Here is a 25,617-nt window from a genome sequence, read left to right as displayed (position 1 = left end):
AAAATTAGTTTTAGGATTGAAATAACTTTATGGAATCTAACATAATACTTTGTGCACGACAAATACAAAACTAATAATACAAAACTATCCTTCGCCAACTTAGCCAATGTTCTTTATTAAAATTCATTTCCCACTCATTTCAAATATTTCACGAGCATTTTTTTCAACAGATCGTACACAGAGAGAGGTTCATCGAGTTATCTATCGTGCCAGTGGATCGTCCATCTTCTCGGCGAGCACCTTATTATGCCCATCCGAGTAGAGCAGTGTTCTTATGGACGAGGACCGGGTCAGGAAGCATTAGAAGCAAGCCAGCATAGTCACGAACAGTCAATGATCCCGAACAACCGTAGTCGGGATAAGGCTTGCAAATGGAGGAAAAAGTGGGCAGCACGATAACGCTGCTTCCCTTTTCCTCTTCTCTCAAACCATCTCTTCTAACTTTTTTCTTGTTCTACCTCCTCTTCCTCCCTCTCTCTCCCTCGTCTCTCTCGCACGCGCGTTCTTTTCAGTTTCTGAATGCCGGCGTGGTTGTGTCACATTAGGGAACGTTTCCATTTTCATGCAATCCACGTCGTCGACAGTGCCGTTAACGACCGACCGCGCATCAACCTTACATCCACGTATACAATCGTCCTAGCTGCTGGTTAATCTGCGTTGGCAAACCGACAGTGTACGTAGTCTGACACGATTCAACTTCTGAAGCTTTTTGGATTTCAGGAGAAAAGGAGAACAGGGTTTTAGGAAAACTTGGTCTGATTATATCGAAGAAAGGATTCGTTGTATGCTTCAAGGGATCAAGTGCTTAGAATCCCCGTAGTTCGTGAAGTGAAGGTTCTGTTGCAATAGATTGTGGTTCGTGAAGTGAAGCTTTTGTTGCAATAGATTATGGTTCGTGAAATGAGGAATGGATAATTCTTTGTTTGCTTTTGTTGGATTGCTTTTTTAAATTCATTGATATTTATAGCCATGTTTAAGAACAATAAGGATTTGTTTGCTTATTTTTAGAATGAAAGGATTTGTTGTTACGGTCGGTGAAACCGAGGATTCAGGAGGAATTTTTGTGACACATAGGATTGAGATTTTACAGTGGTAAATTGCGATTTTCAGAAACAAAAGAGGATTCTTTAAATTGGAATTTTGTGTATTTTGTTAGGCACTAATCTACTAAGGTTTGTTTGATTATTTTTAGGAAGAAAGGATTTGTTGTTACAGTTGGTGAGACCGAGGATTCAGGAGGAATTTTGTGATACCTAGGATTGAGATTTTATGGTGGTAAATTGTGATTTTCAGAAACAAAAAAGCATTCTTTAAATTGGAATTTTTTGTATTTTGTTAGGCACTAACCGTTAAATTTACAAGTATAAAAGTTAGAATTAGATTTAAGCTGGATTTGTGGTATTTGGTTGATTGATTAGGGTTAAAAGAGAATTTTCCTAGAGGGTTTAATATTGATTTTCCTATTCTACATTTTACGCGATAAATACCATTGATAGATTTTATCACATAGAATGCAAAATATAAAGTAAAATAAAGTTACTTAATCCAAACTTTTATAGATCACCAATAATCGAGGAGTACTAATTGAGAGTTAACTATCATGAACTATAGGGCAGCCACCGGTAGCGATCGTTCTTCATTAAAAGCAAAACGAATCCTGTCAGCTAAAGGAAATCATTACTTCGAATTTTTGATTGCTCTAGGAATAGCTCTCGGAAGACAATTCACGGAATGACGATGTACGAAAAATGTTTAAGTAATTTGATGGTAGGCCACTTTAACAAGCAAATTAATCTTTGATTTACTTAAATAAAGGAAGAAATTGAATTAAATCCAAATATTATGATTTGCATTTAATAAGAAATAAAAACTATATAAATTCATGAACTAGCCTAATATTGTAGAATGTGGTATCTTCTTTATAAAACTACAGGAATTTGGAATAAAAAGCGTAGTTCGTACAACAAGAAGAGGGTCACAGGTCTCTTTCGAAAGAGCATAAACATCTGTTGTGTTCGCGATTGCGTACAATCGAACGGGGACAGGCTACTTCTTCTTCGTCTCCTAAAAGCGGAAGGATTTCTGACGAAAAAGAGCTCTTTCGCGGCGGCTTTCAGCTCCTTTCATCCTGAAAACGTGAGTCCCGTTTATAATGTTGAAGAGAGCATTGCATTTAAGTTTACGTGACTTCTCACGATGTGGAAAGAACATATTGTCACTTTTCCCTTTTCACGTTTTTTACCACCGTTCGTCTTCTTTTGAAGCGTCTACGGATTCTTCACGGTACTACATTGTACGTCAACTGAGCTGATGTTCTTACGCTTTCTTCTACTTGTGATTTATTTTCGGACAATCCTTATTTTCTTCCCAGTTGATAAATAAGTGTTATTATTATACATTTGTTCAATAATATTGTTCGAAGGAATAGAGAGATGTTTGCAACTGATTGGTTTACACTTTGGACATATAATAAAGTAATTTTCAAAACTCATTATGTTCTTTTAATATTTGTCGTTTCATTTCCAAAACAGAAGATTTTTTTTTGAGTAAAACATCCTTCGCTATAACTTTTTAGTCATATAAGATAGGAAAAACGTTTCAAATAAACGTTGTTCGGTTCGATGACAATTATATAAACAAGATACAGAATTGGTATGCCGATATACATTTTAAAAAATGAGAGTAAACAATTTTTGAGTTTCAAGGAACAACCCTCGATTTTATCTATACTCCTTTACCTCTTATCTATTATCTTATGTACGTTTATTTTTTTAAAAGATTGTGCCGATATCTCGATATGATTCAGTCTATGTAAAGGTAGTTTATAAGTGGAAAATTTTAAGGTTTTAAAAACCATGACTATAAAGATGTTGTCCATTCTGTACAATACTACTCTTGAAAAAATGAACGATTTCGTTTTTCACGTGCATAGATCTTCCGACGAACTATTCAAATATTAGAATTCTGATAAAAAAAGCAACATTCTGCATAAATATTTTTCCCAATATGAAATATGAAATTAGCTTTAGAGAATGAGAATTAAATTTTATATCAGAGTTACAAGCTGGTCATATCTTCATTTTCATTACCTCGATGTTCTCTTAATTAAATAAGTATGAGAAAAACTAAATGAGTAATAATAAACCATGATTTCAAACAGTCCATTCTTCTCAGTAATTACATTTTGTATTTTTAACTTTGAACGTTTCAATAAGATTATTCTATTAACTCCTTCAGGGCACGTTTCGATCCTTCAACGACAATAATTAATATCAGCTCCAATAAATTTTCATCTGAGCACAGATTTCATTTCCCATGACCTCTTTCAGACTATTCTCGACCAGTAAGCGATTTACCACAGCTGACGAACAGAGATCTCGATCGAAGAAGATTCGTTACACTATGTTTAACGAACAGCTGATCAGTTTTCCTTGATATTTCAGTATTTTACTGCAGGAATCTCGCGAAGAGCAATAAAGCAAAGAAACTTCTGTCGAGGTACGCTTCGAGAGTTTACGATTTCTTCCACCATCCGTTATTTGTGAAAACTTCGAGAAAATTTGTGTAATAAGAGCTTAAAACTCGTCTTTATCGCGACAGTTTAACAACTACTTCAAACTGCCTCTACTGAAAACCAAACCACTGACACCGCGTGTACTTTCATGAAACTCGCAAAAAGGAGAGCTTTAAATTTATATCATAGCAACCAGCAGTTACTGAGAATCGAATAAATGTTTACGTTAGAGCATTTGAAGTGTACGAACAGTTATTTGAAAAATATACGTAGAGATTTGGTTGCTCGTAGCAAGAACATGTACATTGCGTTTCACTGTCTAAAAATTTTCAATTTTTATATGTTGTGTGTTAAATACATTTATTATATATGTCGGAGATGGAAGAATACCGGAGCCTCTCCTTGGATTCTCGGGAATACCGTAATGTCGTAATTTAGATTAAACAAATGTCACTCCGATTGTTCGAGACTTATGATAGTGAGCTTGGGCTCAAGGCGACAACCAGTAGCCGAACGTAGCCGCGGTCAAGGGATGAACATTTTGTTTAACAAAGGCATGAAATAACTCTATAGCTCTCCTTAAAAGAAATACTTGGGACGGGGCACGACGGTAAAAATTTCAACGATTTCTGTCCCGTGGCTCGCCACACGCAGACTTTGTCCTTCGGGTAAGATGATTGCCAGATGTCGACGCATCTTCAGAGTATATGTTTAGCTGGCCGAGGACCCGTTACGGATATTAAGTTTCAGTTATACAAAATCCTTCAAATAGACAAATATCAGATTAGACATATAGACATTATCAAATAGTCTGTGTCCCAACTACGGGAAGATAAGAGAAATCTATCCTTCCACAAACGACGCTTTCCCCTAGCAACTTTCCCCAAGGACGGCTAACATCCTTCTCTAACCACCAACATGGAAATTGACCAATTAACAGTAACGTCAATTTCCCTCACTCTTCGAACGAAGACTTTTCTCTGCGAATCCGATGATCTCGTGCCCTTAGACATACCCATCATAGTTTTCCTCGACAGCGTCACCGTGATGGAGAGCCACTCTACCGTACGATCTCAACGACGATTCAAGTAACTCTCAGATACGTAGTGATTGCCCCATGCATTAACATTGAGTACAACTTAGACGCTAAAGAAGAGTAGAGTTCATCATCCCGTTGATCGCGGATTCGTTATTGAGCCTAGGATCATTGTCATTAGCTTCTCGAGTATCTAATTATCGCGATTACTTGTCAAATTCTATCATAATCATATTTACACTAGTAAATATCTCCTCTATTGCATAATGATCACGTCTAATGCCAATAGGGATCCGTTTGACGCCCTTAACCCTAACTCTAATCTTAACGCCAACTCGACATATATATATCTATGAGATGAAAGGACATCGGGGCCTTTGTTTTGGAATTTTTGGGAAGACCCTCAATACGTTAGTCTAGACCTTTTATTATAGCGATACTTGAATAAAACCTAGTTGTTTATGATTTAACCCGATTATGTGTGCCCCAGAATTATGACGATAGGCTTGGGCTCGAAGTGACACAACGACTCGCTGAACGTAGCCACGGTCACGGGATGGACGTTTTTACCTAACAGACGACGTGTTACGTCGCGTGAAAAAGTCCGCGCGACGTCCTTCATTGTCTGACCGTCAAGGCCCAAACACCATTAGAGAAACCCTCAATAAACCTAAGACCCCACCATAAATCGAGTCCTATTAGCTTGCAGGAACCTTTTTATCCTGCAAGTATTTTCGGTTTATAGTTGGTACATAAGACAGTCCTTAGGTCTATTGTACATTCTTACAAATTACGGAGAAAGCGGGTAGTTACCTAATGGGGAAAACCAAATAGTTGTCTAACGGAAAAGCTGACTTTTTCCATAAACAATGTCGCCCATGAACCACGTTGGTAGGAGGCTTCTTCCTCTTATCTTCATTCCCAACATTGGTCATAACCAATCGGCATCGCGGATCATTGCCCTAACTTTTCTAACTAAAAGTGTGAGCAACGAATCCGCGTTCTTCGTTCAAAGGGCACACCTATACCGAGCTTTCCTCCGTAATCACATCAGAACGAACTTCAGAGTTCCTACGGCTTTTACAGTTCCTACGGCTCTGACTGGTCATACTGTTCCTACTGCTCCGACTGCTTCTACTTCTTCTACTGCTTCTACGCCATCAGAAGGGTCAACTCTACCGGTTCTCATAACCAAAGAACAGTCAAAGTAAAAGTCTAGTTCATTCTGATTCGATAGATTCCGTTCATACAGTCAGTCTACTTCATACAGTCAAAGTCTAGTCATTCGGTTGAGTCAAAGTCTGGTCTGTTCAGTCGCCACTTCTATTACAACACGAGGGCCTTCATCTATAACTCTCGTCTACGCCCTTTATATCATACGTAACGGTGTAACTCATTGGTGTAATAAGTGTTCGATATATACATCTTTATAACCCTGTTAATCGCAGTGTTATACTACAACAACCACCCCTATTATCCTAAGCGAAATAAGGGGATCGATCTATTTGTGGTGCCGATTATTACAATCGTAACGGGAATTTACGACTCCCGTTGACGCGTCTTCGAGCCGGATTCAGTGCCAGTGAAGAGTGCACTCACCAGTGACCATATAGTGACACGTGAATCCACGCAATCTCCCGTCGCAATTGTACTATCCACGGAAGTACGTCCACCAAATTAATACAAATAATGGCAACAGGAAACGAACTCGACGCCTTGCGCCGACGCCGAGAAAATTGCATCGCTTACTTTACACGATTATCCAAAAAAATTGACGAAATCGAACAATCCGGCTGTCCGCGAGAGAACGAATTACTTATGATTAAAGATCGCCTGGACAGTTATGCGACGGAATTCCGCATCATTCAGAATGAGATCGCCATCATATATGAGGGAGAAATCGCTCGCGGCCTTGAAATAGCAGACGAGCAAAAAAACATAGAACTCCGACTACGCGACCAACTAGACAAAATACGATTATCCACGTCATCAAAATCTACAAAATGCGAATCAGCCGCCGGTAGCGAGTCTGCCCCGGAAGCTCGGTTACCTACCTTTGATGGTACCCTCGAGAATTGGTGGTCATTTTACGACTCCTTCTCGTCAATGATAGATCGGAATGAACAACTGACACCATTCCAAAAATTTTATTATCTCCGATCAGCATTGACAGCGAAAGGCCGCGCGAGCCATCCAGTCGTTGGACCTCACGGAGTCTAATTACTCCATCGCCATAAACATTTTGCGAGACAAATTTGACTGCCATCGTCAAATATGCGTGCGTCACTGGCATGCACTCCTCTATTATCCCAAGATGGCGAAAGAAACGCCCGAAGCCGTAGAGGACCTTATCGAAACGGTCAAAATAAATTTGAAGGCATTAGAGGAATATGGCGATCCGCCGACGTCGAATACCGTGATCTGTGACTTGATCACCTCAAAATTGCCTCAGTCCACTGTTCGAAAATGGCATCGCACTTTGCCAAACAAAGAAGTGCCCGAGTATACGCATTTAATCGACTTCCTCCAAACAAGGATCAAACTCCGCCGACGGAAACAAACGCATCAACTCAAACGCTGATCCCGTCGCATACCACGCGGAGCTCATTGCATGACTGCTTCAGTCATGACTGCCTCACTGCTTCAGGAGGGTCAACTCTACAGGTTCTCATAACCGACGAACAGTCAAAGTCAAAGTCAACATATACAAGGATTCTCTCATCTACGAATAATCCTTTTCTTCGTCATCTGTATCTTAATCAATGGCGTTACTAATTTGTGTGATTGTACAAAGTAAATGGGAAATAAATTCTATAACCCTGTCAATCGCAGTGTTATACTAAAACAACTACTCCTATTATCTTAACGGAAATCAGGGGATCGATCTATTCGTGGTGTCGATTATTACAATCGTAACGGGAATTTACGACTCCCGCTGACGCGTTTTCTTGCGACCACGTCTCCCCGCGATAGCTCGAAAATACAAGAGGTATGGAATAATTGTATAGTTCTCTTTAAAAATATAGTTGGAATACCGAGAGATACAGAGAGATACGGAGAAGAGTATATAAGTGCAGTTCCACTTGGACTGGAGAAGTTAGTTGAGTTCTACTTGTAGTGTGGGCAAGTAAGACGAGTTCTATTTGTGGATGAGTAAGTTGAGTTACACTTGAATTGTGGACCAGTGAGTTCAGTTCGACTTGCACTTTGGAAGAAAGCACATTTGCTACCTCATTGACCGTGGATTCGTTATTGAGCCTAAGATCATTGCCATTAGCATCTCGAATACCTAATTACCACGGTTACTTATCAAGTTCTGTAATAATCCTATTTGTACTATTAAATATCTTCTCTATTGCATAACAACAATGTCTAATCCAAATGAAGATTCGTTACATGCCCCTAATTCTAACGAGAACTCGACATATATTTATTATATATATTTATCTCAAATAGTATTGAGTAACAATATACTCTTTTTCCCTCGGAAGAGATATATTTACTGGAAAAAGGAAAATTATAGATAATTAGTCTATTCTTGTTTTATAATTATAGAATGAGCGTAAGGCCAGCTTCACTCAGAAATACACATATCGTGATACAGGTATTGGATAAAAATAATAACTGTTATAAGATTAACTTTTAATTATTCTCACATTTGGGAGATTGAAAATTCTACGGTGGTTTAATTGTTATGATCAGATTGCGGATTGTTATGTATTTTTATGTTTCTATGAACATAATTGAAGAAATAATACCTGAGTAAAAACTTATTTCCCTTGTTAAATATTAACACAAATACCCCATTTTGACTATTTTATATATTTTCGTATATTATATGCATTGTGTGCATTTTTGCACCTTCAAATTTCCCATACATGTATAAAAATCTGCAGTCTAGTTATGACATGTATTGTAAGATTTATATAAGTGTAAGATCGTAAATCTTGGGATAATTCAGGGATCGATTCTGTAGTCTGAAAATCGTATTTTTTTATTATAAAGTAATTAGATAAAATACAAAAATAAACAACAATTAATATCCGTCTATAACAATAAATAACAATAATTATATGAATGAGAAATAACAAGTTTTGTACAATGTTTACCTGAAAATCGAAAATCGATTTTCAACGTCCTGAGCTACCGATCTTTCTTCTTCAGTCTTTAAAATCTTAAAAAACTATTCTGTAACCTTGTCTGTCTCTAATGTAACTCTCTGTCCGTCCGTTTGGGAAAATGAGTGCCTCTCAAAAATGGTTGTCCGTAAAACAAAAGATCGCTCTGTCCGTGAAACAAAGCCTGTCGTGCTATCCGTAAAACAAAAAGAATCCCTATCCCACATGAACTCTAGGGAGTTTACGTAAGTATTGTATGATTGAGAAGCGAAAAACTATAAAAATTTAAAGTTAGACACTCATAGTTAGATAATTTTTGATGTTCTATCTTACAATTTGAAGTACAAAGTTTTTCTGCAACTTAACATTATAGTTAGAAAAATTTACCAAATGTCCAGCTGGACAAATTCTGAAGTACAAATTAAATAATAATAAAAAAAACAACATTATTACGATACCAATCTTCACCATTTTATCACAATTTCTAAATAAAACAAAAATAAGAGAAGTAGCAGAAAAGAATTATAAATTGTCAAGGAATTAAAAGATTGTTCCTGAGATTAGACAATTTCATCGTAAATTTACGAGCTTCTAGTGATATTATCTAGACAAATTTTGGTCGAATTTCACGTTTCAAGTGTGAATACTGAACGATCGACCTTTTATCTTGTCTCAAGATCGGAGGCACACGCGCGATTAGACATCCTGAAGTAGGTTCAATCGACCGCGATCCACGACAACTCGCCTGAACGACTCGACTTCTCAAAAGGATAATGTTGCCAGAACGTTCTCGCACTCTTCCCCGGATTTTTACGTTGGTTTCACGAGTTTTCGGTACATCTGGTAAGCGCATTATCGGATAAAGAAAGGTCTTTTATTTGAGTACCTAGTTCTTTTCGGGATATGTCGCTACGTGGTTGAAATTGTGGACGATGGCTCGTTTATTTCATCTAATTTTGCGAGAAAAGAACTTTTTTCTTGGTTGTGGAGTGCTTTTTGATATTTACGACCAATATGTTAATAAAAAGATTTTGATGACATATTGGCTAATGAATGTAATACATTTAATAATACATATATGATGTATTAATACAATAATATTTTAAAACAAAAGATACTTATATAAAAATTAAAGATTCCTATATTGATGATTGAAGAATAATTACTTTGCCCAATAATTCAAAATGATTCAAATTTAGAGCATACTAAGTTCCTATTTTTAAAGATATTATATTCAATGCCATACATCAGTGAAACAAAATTGAAGATTGAATAACATCATTTCCTTTACTAGTTAAAAATGCTTTTATGTCACTTCGTGTGTCAAAATATTTTAGATTGCTGATAAACGTTGCATAAGATATAATTCCTCTTAGAAGAGTTATTACATTATCATTATATTTCAACGAAATAAAATTGAAGATTGAAGAACACCATTCTGTCTGCTACTTAAAAATACCGTTAAATAATTTTGTGTTTCAAAATTTTAAAGTTCATTCTCAATGATTGAAAACTATTGCTTAAAATGTAATTTCTGTTCCAGAAAATATTACATTCAATATTATACTTCAATGAATAAGAAGAAATACCAATTTAAAAGTACGACTCAGTTATTTTCCCTAAGGTATAAAAAAGTCACCTAACCTTTCTTAATATTTTCGAGGATCACAAGAAGCTCGAAGAAGAACAATAATTATAGTATTTTAAAGTTCGTCAGTTTATAGGTTATTTTCCAAAAAGAGTAAAAGCTAAAGGACTCACCGTTAAGCACATGAACTGCAACGGTTGTCTTGGCCTTCCCGGGTACAACGCAGCTGTAATTTCCGGCATGCCTTGGACTAGCCCTCTCCACGATCAGCGTGCTAACTATTACGAGGACCTCCTTCCCAGCTAAGATTTCTGTCGTTCTGTTTTCGCTGAAAATCAGATATTCGAATGTAACCCACTTCCGGCTTAGGTGGTGCTCTAAACGCTATACATATATCCTTATTATAGTCAAAGGAAGAGTCCAAATGGAATAATAGTGATCGATGAAAATGATGAAAAAGGACTTGTTTTATAAAAAGATGAGTCTTAAATGGCTGTTAAAGTGTTTTTATATATGTGCTTTCAAACAGTCCTATGGATAATTTCATTAACCATAAATAGTAAGGGAAGATTTAAGTAAAGATTGTTTAAATTTAGTAATGTGGTAAATGATTTTGATAGAAGAATTTTTTCGCGACTTAAGTTTCATAATATATAATATATAATATATTATATTATTATAATATAATATATATAATATATAATTAATATAATTATAATATTTAAATGACAAGTTCAAAATTTAACTTTATATTATATAATTCTTCTATTATAATTATATTATAATATTTATATTTAATTATATTATAATTATATTATATATTTAATTATAACAGGGAATATATTTAATTTTCATATTTACAAGTATAAAGTAAACTTTCATCATAATCTCCTGATAAAATCGTGTAACTGAAATGACAAACAATGGATATAAATATCAAAAACAGAGACGATATATGACGAAAATAAAAAACGTATTTCTACTAATTTTGCAATTTATATCACTTGAATGCTGTGGGTTTTCCGCGTTTATTGTTTTTGTAGGTTTACAGTATAGAATAAACGCTAAAAATATGTATCGCACTGGTTGACTTTATTTATTTGTATATTTATTTGTGTCTTTCCGATTTTTTCAAAAGCTAAAATAAATTATTCTAGCATTTATAATTTTATTCATTGTATTTCATGTAGACATTGCGTTCTTTCTTTCATATAAATTATCACTTCAACTTTTCAATTATATATAAGTCTTATTTCATTTTTAAATAATCTTCTATCAATTTTTCAATATTAAAATACTTATATGAATCGATTACATAGGCACACATTATTTATATATATATATATATTATATAGGATTATTTATTCAAAAATATTAGAAATTAGGATTTCCAATGATTTCTGTTTGTCTGAATTTATTGATAAATGGATTTATTTATAGTGGATTAAACAGAAAACGATGCTTATTTAACGTAAACTAAATACAGTAATGTGATATAACTGAGACAACTAAATTAATAATTCACAACTCACAATTAATAGTTTACAACTCATAGCAACTCGACAACTTTCTCTCGGCTCAACTCTCTGAACTCAACTCTTGACTCGCAACTAGCTCCTCACAATTCCACTCTCAATTAGCGACTCCTCACAACTCGACTCTCAGTTTTAACGACTCCCGAATAATTCGTCTTTCTTCCATAGGCTTTCTTTTGTCTCTTCTCATACCCCCACAACGTACTTATTGCATAACCATCCGCGATCACAATACGTATGTCTTCTTTCGCGTAACTATTCGACTGAAGGACCAACGACACATTGATGGGCCGTTTGGCCTATTGAAGTTTCCGACTCTTTCGGCCTATCGGTACTTAGACTTTCTCGTAACATTGTTTATAGTTCACCCGATATTTCTTAGGAAGTCAATCCACGATAATACAATTATATAGAGGATTATTTATATATATAATATGATAGTATGTAATATAATAATATATAGAATATTATGACGTAATAATAAATACTATTATATAGCAGTATGTGTTAAATGATAAACAGAAAAATTATGAATAAATATTTGCAGATATATAAAAATTGAAAATGAATATAAATTAAGTAGATGTTTAATTGAGGTACGTAACATGTAACTTTCTCTTCTTTCTTATTGAATAATTACAAACTGTTTATATATATAATATGATAGTATGTAATATAATAATATATAGAATATTATGACGTAATAATAAATGCTATTATATAGCGTATGTGTTAAATGATAAACAGAAAAATTATGAATAAATATTTGCAGGTACATAAAAATTGAAAATGAATATAAATTAAGTAGATGTTTAATTGAGGTACGTAACATGTAACTTTCTCTTCTTTCTTATTGAATAATTACAAACTGTTTATATATATAATATGATAGTATGTGATATAATAATATATAGAATATTATGACGTAATGATAAATGCTATTATATAGCAGTATGTGTTAAATGATAAATAGAAAAATTATGAATAAATATTTACAGGTATATAAAAATTGAAAATGAATATAAATTAAGTAGATGTTTAATTGAGGTACGTAACACGTAACTTTCTCTTCTTTCTTATTGAATAATTACAAACTGTTTATATATATAATATGATAGTATTTAATGTAATAATATATATATAATATTATGATGTGATAATAAATGCTATTATATAGCAGTATGTGTTAAATGATAAACAGAAAAATTATGAATAAATATTTGCAGGTATATAAAAATTGAAAATGAATATAAATTAAGTAGATGTTTAATTGAGGTACGTAACACGTAACTTTCTCTTCTTTCTTATTGAATAATTACAAACTGTTTATATATATAATATGATAGTATGTAATATAATAATATATAGAATATTATGACGTAATAATAAATGCTATTATATAGCAGTATGTGTTAAATGATAAACAGAAAAATTATGAATAAATATTTGCAGGTATATAAAAATTGAAAATGAATATAAATTAAGTAGATGTTTAATTAAGATGCATAACATGTAACTTTCTCTTCTTTCTTATTGCATAATTACAAACTGAAGATAGTAGCATTTACCTAACGTCTTCGGTAAGTGTTTCATCTCCCCTGGTCCAAATGACAGACTCCTTCAGAGACTCGATAACGTCTCTGGCCTCGCATCTGAGTTTGAGAACGCTTCCCGCCTTCAGGTGCCTCTCCTTGGACACCACTCGGCCGGAATCGTCGGTTATTGTCAATTCCGGTGCTGCAACCGAGAAATACACCCGCTAGAATATTCCTCATTCCCTATATCCCTCAATAATAGTTACCGCAACATATACAATCTTGCACAGGAAAGAAAATTTCATTTTCTCTGGAGATATTAAAGGCAAACAGCTTACGGCACCGAGTGCTCGAGGCTACGTCAATTATTGCCAGCAGTGATAAAACCACGTTTTTTTCCATTTCCAACCGCGGGATTAAACTTTCAAAGAGGCTCGGGCTAAGAGTACGATTACGCGGGTTAGCGTTGAGTTACATCCACCAGCGAAATGTATTCATAATTAACAGTCGTAAAATGGGGACTCGTTCGTGACCTGGACCGACTAATTTACATCGTATAATTAAAGCAACCCGCGAAATTCAGCACAGAGAGCTGGTCCCATTAACGAGATGTCTGACGATGGCTAAGGAAATCAGTTATTAAAACCAACGACACTCGATCGATGACTTTCCTTTTTGTAAAAGAGGATTCTTTCGATATCCTGTCAGAGACAGGAGGTCTGACTTTGCGAGATGTCCGTAACCGGAAGTTGAGGAGGAATTATCAGGGGTCGACACTACCCTCTCTTCGAGAAACCAACACCCTTGGGTGACAAATGCGATACAGATAGCTCGTATCGAAACGTGACTGTCCATACGAATTAGAGGCAAGAAAAGGACAAGGATTGCAACTTTGATGTATCGCTCTCCGACGAGAATCGACGACGAGATGCGTTCGTGACCGGCAGAGCAAATGCCTCGAAACAGTTATCACGCTTAATACTGTGCTACTGCTGCGTTCTTCCATTTAGATTATGTTTGGCAAGTGAGTCGATAAGTTGTTATGAAATATTTTCAATTGAACATAATTGGTAATACATATAAGTAAATGTAAAATGTAATATAAACTTAATTTTAATAAACGGGGAAAATTATGATATTATGATATTCTCAATATACGCTTCGGTTCAGAAGTCTTACAAGGGAACATACCAAAGTGACAATCGCCGATTTTCATGAAATTTATAGTTCCTATAAAAATATTTGACACGTACCTTTTTATATCTACAATCGTCCATGTTAAAAAAGTGAAAACCATCCTCAAACATCTCGGAAAATTATTATACACAGAATGATTGTGTAAATTGATGAAATTAGTGATTTTGAACGATGAATTTGAATGATAAATGATGTAAATTATTTCGGAAAAAATCTGTTTGTTTAAATAATATATTAGGAATAGCAAATGTGCTACTTTCAATATTTTAAAAATCGCTACAGAAAAGTGTTACAAAGCAATTAATGTTAATCATTCAATATGACTTTTTCAATAAAAGCTTTCCGCGAGAAAGTGATTAAAGCATAAATATATTTTATACAACGAACATTTTATCGATAGGACAACTATTGTATATTATCACAATCGAAACAGTTTGTTATCTCGTATTGTCAATATGTAAAACAAAAGTTTCACGGGTTTTTCACATTCCTCTGACCTATTATCTACGTAGTCACATTTTTTTATCAATGTTATGTTGATTATGTATCAATGATGAAAAATATTATTCCGATGCTTTAAATTGATATCGGGATTTAAAGTGAAAGCTTTCTTGCGGAATTTTTCCAAATACGGAATCCATAGATATTTAATGATTGTCTAAATCTTTTATACTTCTTTAATATTTTTGAAAATTTGAATGTTCTCTTTCCAGAATTCTACTCTTCATGAATTTTTCTTTGCGTGCGCTTCATGAATCGAATAAGAAGATTACTACACTGAACTGAAGACAACTCTGACGTTTTAAGAAGAAACATATTTCTAAACTATGTCTTTGAAAATACTTTACTCAATTTTTTTGATACAGGAACACACAGGTTCTGAAACGAGGATATACGCAAAGACTTAAAGATATCAACAGTCAAAGAAGAAATCGGCAGGTACGCAGAAAAATACAAGGAAAGAATGGCAACACATCCAAACCAGCTGGCTGCTGAAGCGAGTAAAACTCTCATAGAAAGGAGACTAAAAAGAAAACACTCAACCAACCTCATTAAAGAAATAAAATAGTCAAATTCCCACATGTTATTTAGCAGTTAAACTAAAAAAATTTACCAAATATCTACCTAGACAAATTGTAAAGTACAAATTAAATAATAAAAAAAAGAAAAAAGATGTACCAATGATGACATTGGCTTTGAATATTGTTTACTGTATACGCTATCCTAACTGTCCGTTCGCTTCTTTCAATATTATATATGTAGGAACGTTATATTATTAGTTTGTAGGTAACAATATGATTAATACAATATCGTTTGCACTCACACGAAATCGAATATAATACCCAGTTTCACGTATTCGTTACTCACTACTTCTACGACACAACAACACAACGATCTTCACACCATAACGATAAATTCAACTCTGACTCTCTCAACTCTCGTTACAACGTTTTCCATGCTCACTTTTTCCCTTAACATCCCTTGGTAACGCTCACAACACTCCTTGACAACGCTAATAAACAATTACCCCTCACGCCACGTCCTTCCCTGATGTCACACTATCCCATATATATTATATTACAAATAGGAGAGAAAACAATTTGCCATTTGCTGGTATTATAGGTTGAATTGTATAATTGTGCGTAATTGCCAATGCAGACTTCTTCGAGATATACCACTAATGTGAAAATTGTATTAAATAGTTAACATCAATTGTTTCTTTAGCGTTTGTTTAAAAACAAGAATCAGTGTCTGACAATAAAATCAGCTCTTCTCAAAGCTGTCAAGTATTTACAAATAAGAAACAATTCAAGTACTCTTTTGTGCATATCGAGCGAGAAAATTTGAAATATAATAAATTCTTCATAACGTAAAAATCAAGATCCTATTTTATTTGTATTTTGTGCATGTAGGCATGTAGTATCTATAAACAAACATGTAAAAAAAATTTGTTAACGTTTACCTGGAGAAGCTATCAGAAATATGATATTTTTCAATATATTATTTAAACAAATGGATTCTTTCAGAAAAAAATTTACATCATATAATTCATCACTGAACAGTATTAATTTCATCAATTTACACTATCTTTCTATCTATACTAGTTTTCGAGATATTCAGCAAAATAGATTTTGCAGTCTCAGTTTTGGGGGTAGCTTTCACCCCTTTAACGTGAACGAGTGCCAATAAAAATAGATACGTGTCAAATATATTTATGAGAACTACGTCATAAATAAATTTCATCAAGACGATTGACATTTCTCTATGTTTTCTTATTAAAATATTTCTTATATTTACGAGAACTAATATGTAGTTTTCTCATATTTAAGAATAAAAAATGTTAAAAAAAATATTTTAAGAAGGAAACATAGAGAAATGTCAATCATCTTGATGAAATTTAACTACATTTAGTGTAGGTTTTAAATTACATGCATTTTTTTATAAGATTGTAAACTCCAGGGTGTATATAATCTGACATTCGAAATAAATGGAAAGTTGAATCAAAATTAAATATATTAAACAAAGTATTTGTTTCCTACTCTATTTACAGTATCGTGTGAATCTTAGTGCTTGCGTCTAGAACACGTCTCCTTTTCCAGGCCGCGATTAAGATTCAGCGCAGCCGTCCCGACTCCGATTCCCAGGTCGATCGCCATGCAAATTCCTTGCTGCTTCCTAGGATCTATCCACTCACACACGGACGAGCATATATTCTCACGAAATACGTGTATCTCGTTCGAACTAATCTTTTTATCCTAGGTTATATGTTAATAGGTTTTGCAAGAGAAGCTTCTTACATTTTGTAATCCAAGTCCGAAATCAAAAAATTCACGAAAATGGATTTATCTCGTTTTTCTTATGAGCCCTTCATAGATAGCCTAAGATTAACTTTAAAAAATTATCGACGTCGAAGCTTGCGCGCCAAGGTCAATCGATAAAATAAACGTATCTTCCTATCTTTTCTAAGAGTGTTAATTAACAAATTGAAGAAAGATTGCATAATTAATAAATTGCAAATTTCTATGCATTTATAGGAAATTTGAAAATGTAAGGATGCATAAGATGCATATAATATGAAAAGTTATATAAAATATTCAAAGTATTATAGAATCTTTCTACAATTAATTTATTTAATAAATGGGTTTAATAAATGGATTAAACAGGTGTTGGTTAAACAGGAAACGATGGTTGTTTAACGTGAACTATATACAATAACGTACTATAATTTAGACAACTTAGTAGTTAACTTGCAACCCTCGTAACCACGGATCCAACGTTCTCTCTCACGCGGACAACATTATCTCGACAACGCAATTCGCACTCTCTGACTTCTCAACTCACAATGACTGTTAATTCGTTTATGTCCCTTGGCAACCCCTTGTCGTTTGTCTTAGCTCCATGTCTTTTGTCTCAGCCCCACCACGCACATGTTCCGCAACCGCTTGTGGCCAAGGTCACGCAGGCCTTTTCAGCGAAACTTTTCGATTGAAGGACCGACGATACATTGTTCGGCCTGTCGGCACTTCGGCTTTCTCGTGACATTGCTTATAGTTCGCCCGATATCTCTTAACCCTTTCGTCCATGATACTACAGTATAATACTTGTTATAATATTTAGTAGGTAAAACAATTCTCCACCTATGTTCTATTTTTTAATTATGTTCATATGAATTTGCATAAATATGTGTCGTTTAATAATTAATTTTAATCTTGATAAACTGGTCGTGTTCGACGAATCAGTCGATCTCCTATTTCGGTTAAGATAATAGGGGTAGTTGAAACGATGATAATACTGAGTTAACAGGTTAAAATATGCGCTTTATTCCAACAACAGTATTCAGTAACAGATATAATACAAGAGTTGACAACCACCAAAACCCATTAGTTACCCAATTACTTGACACGACGGATCAGATCCGCAGACTAAAAAGACAATACCCTTTAGATTTAAGCATTAGTTTCAACTAGAATCAAACATACTATAAACTCTTATAATTCAAGTTACCACACCACGCTAAAATAATTTACTTATAATTCTCAATGAGAATTGATTGTAAAAAGTCTGCCAAATAAAAAAGAAACTTTGAAGACTTAAGTATCTACGCGTGGTGGTGGTTCTCAGCGAAGTGTAAGTAGCAAGTTAGGTTGTTGACTGATCAAAGGACGAAAAATCAGTGAAGTTCGGTGATGGTGCTGTCGCGGAGGAAAACTAAAGCACGGGCCAAGTGGATTCGTTGATGACAATTTTGGTTAGGAAAGTGAGGACAACGGTCATTGCTGTTAATTGGATAAGAAAAAGGCTGGTGGGTAAGAAAGGATGTTAGGCGCCCCGATCAAAAGACGCTCATGGGTGGCATTGTACATAGGAAGATCCGCTTTCCCGTATTTTCCCGCAATGGACAATAACTCTAAGGAATATTTCAACCTAAAAGATACTTACGTGGTCTTAAGGACCTTAACTATAAAAAATGCTAAAATTTATTACGGGTCTTTAAGATTATTGAGGGTTCGAAATAAGGATATTTAGACATCTGGTGGCCATCTTGCTCGAGGGATAGAGTCTGGTTTATGTAGAAAGTCACGGGATGTAACAAGTCGATAGCGTTTACATTAAGTTAATATTTATACAAATCTACATTATTGGTGAAATCGCGTATAAAGTCAATATATTTCTGGTGATTAGATCCACTCAAAATAATCTCAAGCTGTTCCCACGGCAGCAGTCTCTTGTGTCACGAAGGATCATGATTCAACACACTTGAAACAGCCTCGTAACATTCGCCATCGGGGAACAATTTCAGCGAGACATCGTTGGCCAAGTCGGAACAGTTTCCAGCACACGGAACGACAGTTTCAGCTTTATCGACGACAATAGTTACGAGGAAGCGTAACGATATATACGATAGAATTTAAGGGTGGCCAGATGAACGAAGAGAAGGGAAACTTTTCACTTCTTGCGACGCTCCTGCTCTTTCCGGCACGGATTTCGTATAATTCAACAATTCTTCTCGGCGAATGACCAATGTTCTAGTCCCTTGAACGAGAAAAAGATACGACGTTTCGTGATGTATCAACAAAACGAACAGTCGGATTCGAAATTCGGTTGCAAATGGAAAGACGACAAGAAATCAGCCAGGCTATCTGAATCTCTTGCCACGTTCCTCGTAATAACTCAATGGCCAACTGCAATCTTTTTGCCGAACGTTCGACGAAAAATAAATCCTCGGTTCTCCCGGGAATTCTTTGAGTTCTCGTTCTCGAAAACGATCAGGTGGTTCGTAATAAAAAGTAGCAGATTGCTGTATAATTTTGTCTGTCGGAGCAAAAAGTAAATTGGAACAATTTAAGCGAGTTATTCAAAAAAAGCGAAAGATACTTTGAAGCTTACCAAAAAGTTATTTATTAAACGCACAATGTTAGCCAAGAATAGATTGTAGGGAACAATAATAAAATATTATTTTTATAATGTATTCTTGTGAATTTTAAACGGCAGAATACTCATGATTTGTATCTCGAATAAAATATAAATTTCGATGATAGAAATGAGAAAGATCCTTGTAGTTAAAGTTATATGAGACTTTTTTATTGTAAAAAGTGATGTTATAAAAAATGAAGCCTTGACATGTCAATCTGACGTTGTACATTACTCACGAAGCACTTGTCTCTGAGAGGAATCTGAATCTTTCTTTTATTACCATAATCTGAGATCTAGTGGAGAACGTTAGAAACTTCTTAACAAAAATGAAACTTTTTAAAGAATATTTATATTATTAAATAAAATATGCTATTAAATTATTATATGTTACATTAATCCTTATAATACAGTAATGCTATAAATAATATAATTTGACGAAATACACATATGTAATAATGACACAGAATTATAGTAATAATAGAAACCGATACCTTGCGAAAAAATAAAAAATCATGACTCCATGCGAGATTTCGAAACAAGCGCGTATTAAGTCGTCCGAAAAGTTTCTTCCGTTTTATAAGGAAATAATGGACGCACATTTTCCGTTTTATATTATTTTATTCACGCTGCGAAAACAAACCTGTCCACAGATCTCCATTAACAATATAACAGTTCCTAACAAGGACACAGTCAGATACCTGGGCATGACTCTCGTAAACAAATCTAAACAACTCAGGGACAAACTCAAAAACTTTTATTGGCTCTTTGGCCGTCGCTCCAACCTAAGCACGCAGAACAAACTTACGCTCTATAAGACCGTAATAAAACCTGTCTGGACCTACGGAATCCAACTATGGAGAACAGCAAGTAATTCCAACATTGAAATACTCCAACGCTTCCAATCGAAAACGCTAAGATCCCTAATAAACGCAGCCTGGTATGTTACCAACGAAACAATCCACCGCGACCTCAAGATACCTACAGTCAAAGATGAAATACACAGGTCCAGAAGCAGATATAACACAAGAGTCAACAGCCACCACAACCCATTAGTCACCCAACTACTTGACAACGTCAACTACTTGACACGACGGAGCAGATCCGCAGACTAAAAAGAAAATACCCTTTAGACTAAATCCTTAGATCCTGCTAGAACCAACAATATAAAACTATTATAAACCATGTCATTGTATCACGCCAAATGAAGTTACTGAAAATTCTCAACGAGAATTGATTGTAAATATTCTAATAAATGCCTAATATTCTAATAATAAATGCCTAAATATTCTAATAAGTGCCTAATGAGCCATCAATATCCCAACGGTTCTTCCATCGAATATCCGAAAAGATGTGCGTGGCAACGGCCGCGGACGCTTAACAAACGCGTGAGTAGTGGGGATATCGAGGGGCGACAAGAAGAAAAGAAACTGTAGAGGACTAATGTGTTCTGACCGTGAGATTTATTGGACAAGATTGCTCGTTGTTGAAACCGTCGAATATATTAAAAAAAAAAATTAAAAAAATAACGGCTAAGTTTCCTGTGGGGCCCTAATCCAATCGCCTTCGATTCATTGTAAGGAAAAGATTATTTAGTTCTGAAATGAAGAAAGCGATAAGCTTTCCAGCTAGTGTTCCGAGGTATCTCATGGCAGATATCTCAGATCTTTCATTTAGCCGAGAAACATACTTGTGAGACGTACATCCGTGATTTCTTCATCCTCAAAATGTTCAGTAAACAGTGTGAAAATATATTTGAAAGTAAGGAGAGTAGTGATGACGAAGTGTACAACTATTGTTCAAGTGTCCAAAATCACCCCAAATGTGTTTGGAATGGTGGTGGCATTCGACTTCGGGAATTTCCAACGGGTTCGCAACACAAAGCGCTATACCTTCAAAGCATAAGGCCGACAAACCCAATGTACTATCGATATCCCTACAGTTCTTCGCCGAATATACCGAAGAATGCATTCGCGGCAACCGTCGCAGACTTCTAATAAACGCGCGCGTAGTGGGGATATCGAGGGGCAACAAAGGAAAGAATCTGTTTGGTTTTGAACCAAAAGATTCATTCTGCCCCGAGCTGCGAAGTGCGAAAGGTTAAGCGAAGCAAACACAATTAGAGAAACGAGTAGTCGACTCTTGATAGTTCAGTGTTAATCGTTATTTGTTATTAATCGTGGTTAATCGTTAATCGTGGTTAATCGTTATTTGTTGTTAATTGTTAAGAGTTTAATAAACGTTATTGTTGAAAATCAAGAGTATTTCTTGTGGGCACCTTTACCGACGATCATCTTAGAATGTTTTAACAAATACCATGCGATATAGCATAATGTAATATTTTATCCAGGATATAAATTAATAAAAAGTATGGCATAATATGTTTTTTAATATTTTTATGTTGTATATCCCATATATAATATCCTATATTTAATTAGCTCGAACAAGAAGAATGTCACCCATACTTTGGTAACAGAGCCCCCATAGAAGTATACCCGTCACATAGATAAGGGAGACGTGAGGACGAACGTGTTAATGTACAGACAATATTCGCTGAGACGCTCGTATAGTGTATAAGTCGTAAAATAGGATCGTTAATGTCTCGTTAATTAGATCGCTGATACTTCGCTGATAACTGATTGATAACTGATCGACAGCTGACTGTAACTGATTTCCTTGCGAACGCGTCCGCTTATTTATACTGGTCGGAGGAGAGTCGGAAAATTCAAATTCGTCTTTGTTCGACGGTTGCACGTGATCTTGATACTCCGAGGCAAAATAACATGATTTGAATTGTCCTCTAACTCATGTACCGCTACAAATCGAATCCAATCGACAGTTAGGTTCGAATCAGGAAGCGATAAAGTCGAGTTGCAACCGGGCAGTGAGATTGACTAGCGAAATCGAGAGCGATACGCGACGCGATCAAAAGAAGACACTTGTCAATAAATGTATTGTTGACTTAAACACCGAGGTATTATTTAACGCACTACACCCACTATACTCCTCAGGTTTCATGTTTATATAAAGATGCATCGTTGTAAAAGACATGTCTGTAAAAGAAAGACACTTTTCGGACAACCTAATAGAATATACCCGTAACTTGTCAAACGTAGTGACCACCTTACCCTCCTAGAATAATCACAAGTAAAATGAATTAGACATTTTTCACACACCTCTGACAGCTCAGATCCATCATTAATGCAACGCCTACGATCCTGTGTCAAGTTTCTGTCGTGCTCTCGAAGCTCTAGTATTAACAGCGGAGTTCTCCATTAACCCTTCTCATTTCAGGATTAAATCAATCAACCCAGAAGGGTATCTTTCAACGAATTAAAAACATGCTACACGATATTTCCCTGGGAGATTCGACCTAAAATAGGCCGATCAATCTTCCACAATATCCGTATTCCCGCCTTAAGTTTTCAATTTATATGCAGCTGCGCGTTAGCGAAGAATATCGAGCGCGACAGAATCGCTCTCTTAGCGTTCGCGACGAAAACGTAAACGCCATCGTGTCGCGACGTTTCCACTGTACCCAGAAGTCGCAGACAAGTCTGCAAAAGTCTCGACCGAATTGAGGTCAGAATCGGAACACACGATGAATCCAATACACAGTTGTCGCGTCGTTTGAATTGAAAAATCCTGTACACCGCAATGGATCGAGGGAAACTCACGACATTAAAAAATCGGCGACGTTCACCCGTTATCATAAGGCACGCGGAATGGATCGGTTAAACAGATGGCCGCGACGATTCATCATGTCACAGGAATCTCGTTCGCGGATTGATCGTACCGGATAAATAATCGCACATACGAACCATCGATGTCGGATCGTGCTCGGAATTCTATCGTATCCATCGTATCTAACGACCGTTTCTCAGTCGACGCGGTTTCTGTAATCTGCGGGCTGTGCACATGTGAAAGAAGGATGAAAATATGTCAGTGGAAACGTTTTTATAATACTTGGGGATGAAGAAATGGGAAAATGGATATGGTATCGTTGTTTATGCAATTTCAGACTTTTGTAAGTGTAGGTAAACAAAAGATATCTAAATAGAGATTTGTGTCATCCTAGAAAATTATAATAAATACTCCGTCGTAATAATAAATACTTTTTCATTTTTCAAGATACAAAGCTGCAAAATTAGCTGCACACCATTATTTATGTTTGAATTTGTATTTATCGTAGCATTCAAATAATTAGGTCGATGTATTTTAAATTTCTTATTTGTAGTAATACTGTCACATGATTAAAAAAGTGTGATACTATAAAACTAAAATGTAGAATCTGTTGAATATTATTATCATTATTATTATTATTACTTAGTCTGTGGTTTTCGGCTTTGGACGAGCTTTCGGTTTTACATCTCGTTTACCTATTACGCTTTTTACATTCTATCAGTCATATGGCGTTATCATCTTATTGCCTCCTTCCTTATATCTATCTGAACTCTTTTCCTCGTCTACCTCTCTTTTCTTATATATCTACCTTTCCTCTTATCCACTCTATTATATTACACTGCATTATATATCCTGTCTCTAAAACTATGGCAATTTTTATACTTGTTAAATAATCACATCATTGGAAAATAGGAGCATATGCGAATACCTTTTGTAGTCATTGTATGTTAGAATATTTGAAGTTCTTATATTTATAATATTTGAAGAACGTTTGATAGGTGGAACAAATGTTTGCTCAGATTCCATTCCTCTAACTGAATTCATAAAAATATGAAATTGCATAAACGTGCGTAGTCTAGTTAGAATAATCTGAAAAATCAAACTGCAAATCTTAATATTCCCACCAATCTCTTCTCCCATATAAAGAAAGAGCTTCCAATCCCCTGTCAACCCTCCTATTCAATCTGCACTTGCTTTAAACCTATAAATATCTTCATCCCCTTTCCGCTATCACGAATAATAAAGTAAAGTCTCTTACAAACGTCCGATGTATTTATCCGAAGCAAAGACGATCTCCGCGTTGGTTTGGCGAGATATTGGCAGATATCGGGAGAAGAATTCACGGAGCGGAAGCTCACGGGGATCTGCTCGTACGGACGCGAGCGGAATTCACTGAAAATTTAATCCGGCGAAACGGAGTCGACAGGATTGCGAGGACAAGCCGTAGGGAGGCCGCGATCGAAAAATTTCCTTCTCTCGTTCGGATCATTTTTTAAGCTTCTTTAGAATGAATGGCCGCGAACACGACGGAACTGGGAAATAGACAGAATGCACCAAGGATCCAGACGGATGCTTTCCCAAGGGTAGACAACGTCAGAAGTCGCGAAGAGGTAGAAGGGGACGAAGAAAGGCAAGTATTATTTAAATTGGATTCCGCGATTCAGTATGGCGCTGGTTCCACGCCGCTTCCGATCCTTCGCTTCTCTTTCAGTTTCAGCAATTGATCTGCTCTAGATGGTGAAATATTAAACTCCGTTAGACTCGCTGTATAATATCCTCTACGCACGACTCTCTCGTTCAGATTGAGCTCTGTCTCGTCCTATTTCTCCATCGAGGATTCTAGAATATCTCCGGAGGATCGTTATCAAGTTTAGAATTTTAATAATCAAACGAATGACGAGATCAGATCGTGGACAAGCTTCCTCGTTCATTTTCCAGCAATTTATTTTCTCACCGCGAAGATTTTTTCGGTCCGACAGGATTTGCATATCCATCCAG

At 35.5% G+C, this 25,617-nt stretch overlaps 1 protein-coding gene across 3 annotated transcripts in view; it reads right to left on the bottom strand.

The window, feature by feature from the left end:
• Positions 1-25,617, bottom strand: part of LOC100648546 — a 396,941-nt gene that overhangs the window by 37,494 nt on the left and 333,830 nt on the right. For all 3 annotated transcript variants that reach the window (XM_048409433.1, XM_048409444.1, XM_048409440.1), the window contains 2 exons: positions 13,360-13,528; positions 10,430-10,584 (listed from right to left, as the gene is read on the bottom strand). In XM_048409433.1, coding sequence (XP_048265390.1) covers positions 10,430-10,584; positions 13,360-13,528 — 324 coding nt within the window. The remainder of the gene's footprint in view (positions 1-10,429; positions 10,585-13,359; positions 13,529-25,617) is intronic.

The sequence above is a fragment of the Bombus terrestris genome, chromosome 1 (genome assembly GCF_910591885.1).
Source record: "Bombus terrestris chromosome 1, iyBomTerr1.2, whole genome shotgun sequence".
Lineage (NCBI taxonomy): Eukaryota > Metazoa > Arthropoda > Insecta > Hymenoptera > Apidae > Bombus > Bombus terrestris.
Note: the sequence above shows the minus strand (reverse complement) of the source record. Positions and strands in the feature narration are given on the sequence as shown.